The 8,986-nt window shown below is 58.4% G+C and overlaps 2 protein-coding genes across 2 annotated transcripts in view; one reads left to right on the top strand and one right to left on the bottom strand.

Moving 5' to 3' along the window:
- Positions 1–1,634, bottom strand: part of LSM4 (LSM4 homolog, U6 small nuclear RNA and mRNA degradation associated) — a 29,283-nt gene extending 27,649 nt beyond the window's left edge. Inside the window, exons 1-2 of the mRNA XM_004705531.2 lie at positions 1,622–1,634; positions 45–395 (exon numbers count right to left, since the gene is read on the bottom strand). Of these exons, the coding sequence (XP_004705588.2) occupies positions 45–395; positions 1,622–1,634 (364 nt within the window). The remainder of the gene's footprint in view (positions 1–44; positions 396–1,621) is intronic.
- Positions 1,578–8,986, top strand: part of PGPEP1 (pyroglutamyl-peptidase I) — a 39,140-nt gene continuing 31,731 nt past the window's right edge. Inside the window, exon 1 of the mRNA XM_045299246.1 lies at positions 1,578–1,719. Coding sequence (XP_045155181.1) covers positions 1,633–1,719 — 87 coding nt within the window. The 5' untranslated portion in view covers positions 1,578–1,632. The remainder of the gene's footprint in view (positions 1,720–8,986) is intronic.

Below are 8,986 nucleotides of genomic sequence, written 5' to 3'. Positions count from 1 at the left end.
CAGGCTCCTCCGGCACCGGGTGGAGACGGTGACCCTGGGGACACCTGGTCGGCCCGGGCTGCCCGCTGTGCTGGGCTCCTCCTCCTGCCCCTCCCAAGGTCGGCCTGTTCCCACCCCCAGGCCCCTGGGGACAAAGGCTGAGTTGCGGGCAGGAAGTGCCCCGGGTGGCAAATGCAGCTCCGCGCAGTCTCCGCACCCCGCGCCCTGCGCCCGTGGGGGGCTGTCCGCCGCGGCGGGGGCAGAAGGGGCGCGGGAGACCTCAGGCTGTGGTCCGGGACCCCGGCGCAGGGTCTCCTGGGCAACGTCGGGCCGAGCCCAGCGCCTGTCGTCGCCGCTGCCCCAAACCAACTGTTCCTCCTCCAGGAGACTGCCAGCCACCTCCACTTCCGCCCCCTCTGAGTGTGGGGGGTGTCATTTTAACCCGCAGGGGGGAGGTGGGGGGCTGGGACTCGCGGCCAGGATTAACACAGGTGTATTGTGGTCCGGGGAGGCCCGGGAGGTGGGTCTGGCCCAGGGACTCCCTTCCGGAAAGATGAAGAAACCGCTCACCTGTTCAACAGGTGTGTATAGCCGGAAGGTAGAACGGAGGAATGAGGGTGTACTCCGCTCCAGGCCGGGCAAGGAGCATTTTCCTCGTGTGAACCTGGGGAATCCTCACCATCTCCATTTTACAGAGGGAAACCGAGTCTCAGAGAGGCCTTTCCCATGGTTGCTACAGGGCAAAGGCATCTGAAGTCTCTGTAAATTCAGCCACCCCCCCACCCACCCCCATATCCTCGTGCAGCCTGGATGACCCCCTGAGTCTGGGGCAGCCTCCCTTGGTGACCATTAACTTTCAGCTGCTTTAACTGCGAGCAAGTGGTTAGGAGAGAGAGGGGGCGGCAGGCAGCCTTGGGTCCCCGTGGGAACCCAGGCCTGTCTCTCTTCTTGCTGCCGTGTGGCTCGGGCCGTCTGCTTCCCTGTGCTGTGGCTTAGTCTCTGCTCTTGTACAATGGGCTCATCAGTGCCCTTCCCTGAAAAGAGCAACTCCAAATCCATCACCATCAAGCGGATTCCGGCTCAGAGTGACCCCTTGGCGTGTGTCGGGGTTGTGCATCTGTAGGGGAGCAGTTAGCGGTAGTTTCCTCCCAGGGAGTGGCTGGTGGGTTTCAACCTCGGACTTTGACATCAGCAGTCCAGCGCTTAACTCCAGGAGGCCATGCTGAGCACATTATTCAGGAGTCCAGCCGCTCCATGGTGACTGTGTGGATTTGGAAGCGGGCCTGAGGCTTGTGGGGAGTGGATGGGGTGACATGAATGACATGACCCGGGGAGACCCACCCACGTCCCTAAGGTCCGCTCCTCATCGACGGTGCTTCCCAGACACCTCGGTCAAGCTGGGTGCTGGGGATTCCACGTAATAAGGCACCCTCTCACTGCCCCTCCGCTTGGAAGCAAGGCCCGGGACAAGAGAGAGGAGAAAGGTCGCTGGGCCTCCAAGGACCAGGGGGTCAGGTGGCCATGAGGGTAGGAAACGGAAAGGTGCTCAGGCCATGATGTCCACCCCAGGACTTGGGAGCAGCCCCGGAAGCTCTCTCAGCACACCTGCTCCTGTAACTCTGCTGGAGACCGGGATTCCCACCAGGACCACCCATGGTGACCTGCTGTTTTTTGGCTACTTTTCCAGGGTTCGGCCCTTTTGGGGAGCACACGGTGAACGCCAGCTGGATTGCAGTCCAGGTAACGCGAGGCCGCGGTGTAGGAGGACAGACTCCCCAAAGAGGTCACTCGGGGGCTGTGTCATAGGGGCTATGTAAGCCCCAGTCCACGCAGCATCTGATGGGATCAGGATTAACGCTGGAATTTATGTTTGTGGCCCCCTCGCCAGCCAGGAAGTGTTGTCCAGACTCTGAATCCTCCTGTCAACCCCACGGACTGGTGGTGGTGGCAGCTGCCAGGGAGTGAGGCCCTGACTTACGGGGCCCCTGAGCACAGCACAAGAGGCCCCCTAATCCTTCATCGTCCCTACGATTGGCTGTTGCCATCGTACCGTTTTCCCTGGCTGAGTTCCCAAGGCCAACAGCCAGGCCTCTTTTCCTAGCCCATCTCAGTCTGGAAGGACCGCTGGATCCTGTTCAGGATCATAGCAACCCACAAGCCCCCACTGACAGACAGATGGGCGGTGGCTGCGTGGCAGGTACACTGCCGGGAATTGAGCCTGGGTCTCCCGCATGGAGAGCACGTGTTTTATGACGGAGCCACACCGCCACCTTCTCGTGGGGAGGTGGGAGTGATTGCCATCACGTTGAGTCCGACTCCTGGTGGCCCCTGGTGTGCGTGCTAGAACTGCTGGGGGGAAACGGCGTGGCGGGGTGCGCGCGAGGCGTTTCAAGACCGGGACCTTTCAGAAGCAGATTTCAGAAGCCAGGCCTGCCTTCCGAGGTGCAGCTGGCTCGGTGTGAACTACCAACCTTCCCGCTGGTAGTCGAGTGTCCCACAGCAGGCGGGGTCCGTGTGGTTGCTCGTGTGCCCACCTGATGGGCGAGAAGGCTGAGTCTGGGGAGGTGCAGGGGGTTGTCTGAGGGCACTAAGTCCGGGAATGGGCATGTGACTGACTCAAAAGTGCCCATGCCCCCCCCCCCCCCAGTACCTGTGGCCTGGTGTGAGTAAATACCACCGGTGTGTCAAAAGTGGGGTTCACGTTCACTCGCCTAGGAGCCCCCCAGATAGGGGTTCTTTCTCCTTTTTTAGAAAACCTTTCCTATTACTTGCGTGGTAACAGGTCCCCAAATGGCCAATCTGAGAACACCCTGGCGTGTTTGGTGGGGGGGGACCAGGCAGACAAGGGGCCTCTGAATGTGTCAGGGGGTTCAGTGGCCATGGTTGTCTCTCTGCTCCCACTGGTGGTCTGACCCACTGTCTCAAGCTGGGGGCTCTCTGAGAAGGTTCTGGTTTCTGTGTTTTTGTTTCCTTTGAGGGACAGACGGGAGACAATGGGTCTGGGAACGCGAGATGTGGTCCCCTCGTGTAATTCAGACCAGCAGGGACCGGGGCCAGCCCCGCGTTAATCTTGGCCCATTAGCTCCCTGATTTAAGTTACCCAGTGTTGTCCCCCAAACCCCAATTCAAAGCCAACTTGAAATCTCAGTGTGTCACCCCCCACTTTCAGGGGCCCTCACCTTTTGCATCATCCCTGCTCAGGACCCCAAAGCTCAGGCTGCCTCCTCGTTTCCCCTCGGGCGGGACGAGGGAGGAGCCCACGGCCCTGCCCACTGTGCCCGCTCCCCAGGGCCCAGACAAAAAGGAACAGCGTGTTTCTGAAGGCGCGTGCGTCTGGCTTTGTGGCGGTTTCAGACAACGGGCTTCACGGGCCTGAGTGGACACAAAGGCGGGTGTCTGAATTCCTGGGCCCCAGACACTGTGCGCTGCATCTTAAGCAGAGGGAAAATCAATGAAGCCATCTTTGGGAGTCCCTCCAGTTCCAGGCTTGGGGTGGTAGGATGGCAGCCTTTTAATCCCAAGGCCCGAGGGGTGAGGGCTCTTTGAGGGGCACCCCAACCTTCCGGACTTTTGTGGGAGGCCTTCCCAGGTTGCTCCGGATGCTCATGAGACAAGAAGTGGTGGGGGGTGATGTCCGGGCCATCCCATAGCCGAGGTAGACGTTGTCCGTGGGAAGAAAGAAAACACAAACGGGAGACGGAGAAGCACTGGCCGAAAGGTCAAGGGGTCCCAGCTACAGAGGTGCCGCAGAAGAAAGGCCGGGCGGTCTGTTGCCTGCCACGAAAACCCTCTGCACACACCACATTCTGGAACATGCCCGCGGGACAGAAGCCTCCCGGGGTCTCTTCCCAGGTTTGTGTGGATCCTGAGGGTTGGTGGGGTCCACCCAGGTCGTAAGGAGTAGCCGCGTGGGCTTTCGGAAGCCTAAGTCAGTGTGCCCATGCGCGTGTGTCTAGGGTGGGCGCACTGGGCCGCCCAGGAAAGCTGGGCGCTGAGGGTCTTGGGGGAAGTGCTGGCACAGGGGACATGTGTCCCCTTCGCCAACCCCTGAGGTCATTTACAGCTTCCTCTCTCCAAAGCTCCCCTTCTCAGTCTGCCAGTGACTGTGTGTGTGCACGTGTGCCTTCTTTCTCGGGGAACGTTGTGTCTACGTCCCTCTCTGTCTGTCTCTCAACATCTCTGTCCTATGTGTCTCGGTCCTTCTCCCCAGTGACGTTGAGACCCCCTCAGATGGTGTCTCTGCTGGGAGGAGGGCATCCGGTGTGCCCCCGGATCCCGCCTACCAGCCTCGTGAGGAGGCCGGCAGTCTTTCTCTTCCCGGGTGACTTAGGTGGGTGTTGTGACTTAGGTGGGTGTCGGGCTGGGAGCCCCTGGCCTCGGCGGCGGCCCGGAGCATCCCTGCCCGAGCCAGCACAGAGGGGCCAGCCGAAGGCGTGTTGACATCACGGGACAATTGTTGCTATAGTGAGGCGTCTAGACAGACCTGCTAAGGATATTACCAGAGACAAAGAGGGCCTTTGTCAAGGGGTCAGGGAATCGGTCAGACTCGGCCGGCACTGGGCTTGTCAGGTAGTCTGGGGACAGTGTGGTGGCTGGGACGCCAGGCCTTGCTCCCAGGGTGTGTCCGTATGGGGTCTTGGGGTGTGAGATGCTGTCCCTACTTCCCTCCCCTCAACTACGAGCCATTGGTCTATGGGGACAGCGCGCGGAGTGAAGTATTGCAGTAGAATGCAGGCCGCCCTCCTCCTCGGAACTGCTGGTAAATTTTAAACTGGCTCCTCCCCATTCTTTATTTTTCCTTAAACTCTTTTTTTTGGGCCAAGTTCACTGCCATTGACTCATCAATACTGACTCAGCGATTCTACAGGACAGGGTAGAACTGCCCTTGTGCATTTCTGAGATGACTGTAACTACGGGAGTAGAAAGCCTGATCTACCTCCCAACGGCACTAAACTGCAACATAAAATTTGCCGCTTGAACTGATTTCTGAAATTGTGGTTAAAAAAAATAGAGGTCTCCACACACTTGTCACGTGGTGGCGTTGGGGTTACGCATTGGGCTGCCACCAGCAGGGTCAGCAGTTTGAAACCCCGGCTGCTCCGTGGGAGAAAGAAGAGGCTGTCTGCTTCCGTAAAGAGAGCTGCAGTCTCGGACACTCACAGGTGCCCCTCTGTAGGGTCGCTGTGAGTCAGTCTTGACTCAATGGCAGTGAACTTGCCGGTAAAAAAATAGAGTTTAAGGAAAAATAAGGAATGGGGAGGCGCCAGTTTAAAATTCATCTGATGTTCTGGGGAAACAGGCAGCCTGTATTCTTGTGAAATACTTCGCTCTGCACGCTCTCTGTCCCCACAGGCCAATGGCTTTTAGATGGTGGGAGGGAAGGGGGGATAGCACCCCCCACCCTGAGACCCCACGTAGGCACACACCTGGGAAGTGAGTTTTTAGTGAGGCAGGTAGAGTCCAGTGGTATTCATTCAACATTTACCATGAACTGCCCCCAGATTTCCTGTCCCCCCCAAACAGAAGCTCAGTGCCCCCAAAGGTTGTGTATTCAGTTCCCTTCCTGCTGGCTGCCCGTGACAGCCGCTAATCGACTTGGATCTTTGCACCCTGGCCCAGGGTCATCATTTCGTGCAAGCGGGTTAATTTTTAAGGGAGCTGTTCAGTGGAAGTCACGACGTTACACAACCACTACATCTCGCCCGTTGCAGAATGCTCTCATTGCCCCCCTGCCCCCCATCGTGCGAGTCATCGTCAATCACACCCCCTCCCGCCCCCCACTCCCTCCGCCCGTGGCAACCACTGGTCCACTTTGCGTCTCTGGGGACGTGCCTGTTTGGACAGGACGTGTCAGCGCGTCACAGGCCACGCGACCTCCTGTGTTTGCCTCTCGCGACCCAGCCTCCCCGTTGCTGCTACTACTGCTGCTGTTTCTCGAATCGCTGTCCTTGCTGTGCGCCCTGCAAGCCCACGCCCATCGTGCGGTCCTGTGAGCGGAGGAGGACTGCTCCAGGGGCTCCCCAGGAGCAGATCACCAGAGCTGTCTTCCAGGGTGCCTCCTGGTGGCCTTGACCCTCCGCCTCCACTGCTGGCCTTTGAGCACCTAACTGCTTGGTCCACCCAGGGACCAGCCCCGGCAACCCCTGTCTCACACTCACTGCTGTGGAGTCGGTGCCGACTCCCGGTGACCCTGCAGGACAGGGTGAGTTTCCGAGACTAACTCTCGAAGGGAGTAGAGAGCCGAGCCTCATCTTTCGCCGGAGGAGGGGCTGGGGGTTTGGAACTGCTGACCTTGTAACTATTTTAGTGAGATAAAACTCAGGGTCCCACGGTTTTTGTTATTGTCACAACATTGCACCAACCACACCATGATCATTCTCTTCACCCCGAAGGAGACCTCGTCCCCATTAACAGGCAGTGCCCATTTCCATGCTCCCCGAGCCCTGGTGGACCCTGAATCCACTGTCTCTCTGGAGTTGCCTCTTCTGGACCTCCCGTATCACTGGGAACAGCTGCCGTGTGTCCGTGGACGTTGGCTTTGCTCACTGACCACGATGGTTTCAAGGTTTGCTCTTTTAAAAAAATGTGTATGGAGAAATGATTAATACCGAGCGCTGTGTACCGATCTTAAGTGTACCTGCAAGTCACTTTGGACAGATAGGTCTCCCAGAAGTCCCCCAGACCTCAGCCACCCCACGGAAGACTTCCGTCCTTCAGAATGTTCTCTTTGCCCCACCGCCCAGTCTGCAACGTTCTTGCCCCAGAGGGGGCCGCTGCCCTGTGTGTGTGTGTGCTTCATAGACTTTATTTTTGAGAACAGTTATAGGGTTAACAACAGTGTGTACAGAAGGCACAGAGACGTCTCATAGACGGCCCCCCGACAGATGGGGTGCTGTCCAGTGGATTCTGACTCACGTGCTGGCGCTCCAGAGCGCTTTCTGGGCTCCGAGCGCCACGGCAGCAGACCGCCAGGCCCTTCTTCCACATCTCTTCAAAACTGGGTCTGATCCCTTAGCCTGTAGATTCGTCTTTGAGTGCGGCCGTTAGCTCCCCCCAGGGAATCTCCCAGTGACTCTTATTGGCACCTTGTTTTCCTGCAATTAGAGTTGGGAACATGGATGAACCAACATCGATCGATACCCGGCTGAAGTCCGTAGTTCTCAGGGGTTCGTCCCGGCGTGGTCCAGTCCTGTGGGTTTTGCCAGATGTTTAATGACATGTGTGTGTCATACAGTATCATTTTGCGGGCCTCAAAAATGCCCTTGGCTCCACCTAGCCATCTACCCGCTACCCCCCTACCCCCCAGCCCCTGGCAACCATAGGTCGGCTCACTGCCGCTCCCCTTTGCCCCTGTCCTTGGGGGGTTGCAAACAATGGCCCCCCGGACGAGTGACTGTCGGGGAACCCCAGTGGCGTTGTGCTTACACATTGTGATTCCCAAGGACCAGCCTTCTACGCCCGTCACTCACAGGGACCGGCCGACTCTGTCGTGTGGGTTCCCTGGGAGTCAGCATCCACTCGGGGAGGTGAGTTTGCAGGGTTTGGGGGGGAGAGACCGCAGGCCTACCCAGGGCACCTCTGCTCCCCCAGAGCCGGAGCCTTGCACACCGTGGAGCCAGTTCCCCAGGAGTTGGAACGGGCTTGACAGCACTAACAACTCATAGTTTTTTCCCTTTTCCCCAGCCCATCCTGGGTCGGACTCACACAATGTGTAAGCACTGGACCAAGCAGGTTGTGGGGTGCTTCCAGACTAAGATGGACTAGGAAGAAAGCCTGGCGATCCGCTCCCGGAAACCCCACGGATCACAGTGGTGTGCGCTGGCGCGGGGACCGTGCGGGGAGGAGCACCCTTTTCTGAGTGCCACAGCCGGTGCCCTGTGTCACTCCTCACGTGGACGTGGGCCGCCTGTGTCTTGTTTACGCATCGGTCTGTTGGCAGCGACGGGGCGGGCGCCGTCTCCAGGCTGCCGTGAATAGCACTGGAGTGAGCCAGGTGCACGGGCAGTGTCCGTGCGGACACACGCGTCCTCAGTGTTTGGGGGAGAGACCTGGGAGTGGACTTGCTGGGTCAGACGGTAACTCCAGGTTCATCTTGGCCTTTTCCTGCCTCGGCCCGGAGGTCAGTCCTTCCCTCAGAAAGCCTCGGTTCTCTTAGTAGAGAACGGTAGTTAAAAACCAGGCCCCGGGCACTGGGCGTGCACTCAGTCCTAGCTGGCTGGCATGGTGAGCTGAGGCATGTACGTGTCCATCTTCAATGGCGAAATGCTTGCCTCTCACGCAGGAGACCCACCCAGTGAACCTCATGTTCATGGGGGCTCATGTGTTGCCATGGTGCTAAACAGGTTTCAGGGGTGTTTGCAAAGTACGAGGCACGAGGCAGAAAGGCCTGGCGATCAGCCTCCAAAAGTCCACCAGTGAAAACGCTGTGGGTTTATTTTTACCACCATCGAATCTGAAATGGATCCAGGAGAAGGCCCAGGGCCAGGCAGCGTGTTGGTCCATTGTTCACGGAGTGACAACCGCCAACAACAGTGGTACACTCACCTCACACCCCGTGTCTCCAAGAACAGCACACCTGGGCCACACTGTACTGCCCACAACGCTACAGGACAGCCACCTCCCGTACCCGTGCTTCCACACCCGTACCTCGCTGTGTTCATACCCCCTCTTGAGTTCACGCCATGCCCGTCAATTCCAATCCAACCCACACAGTTCATTCTAATCTTCTCCATTTCTGGATTTGTGTCTCCTTGGACCATGGAGGTCCCTGGGTGGGGTGTTGAGTCTCTGGATGGACGCTTGAGTCCCTGGGTGGCCCATTGTGTCCTTGAATGGCCTGTTGTTTCCTGGGTGACACACACAGTGGACACACTCAGCTGCTAGCTGAAGTTTGAATCCACCCAGAGGAACCTCAGAAGAAAGGGCTGGTGATGTACTTCTAACAAATCAGCCCCTGAAAACCCGGCGGGGCACAGTTCTACTGACATGCGTGACGTTGCCGGCGGTT

The sequence above is a fragment of the Echinops telfairi genome, unplaced genomic scaffold (genome assembly GCF_000313985.2).
Source record: "Echinops telfairi isolate 266 unplaced genomic scaffold, ASM31398v2 ScPeMD7_7457;HRSCAF=8495, whole genome shotgun sequence".
NCBI classification, from domain to species: Eukaryota; Metazoa; Chordata; class Mammalia; order Afrosoricida; family Tenrecidae; genus Echinops; species Echinops telfairi.
Note: the sequence above shows the minus strand (reverse complement) of the source record. Positions and strands in the feature narration are given on the sequence as shown.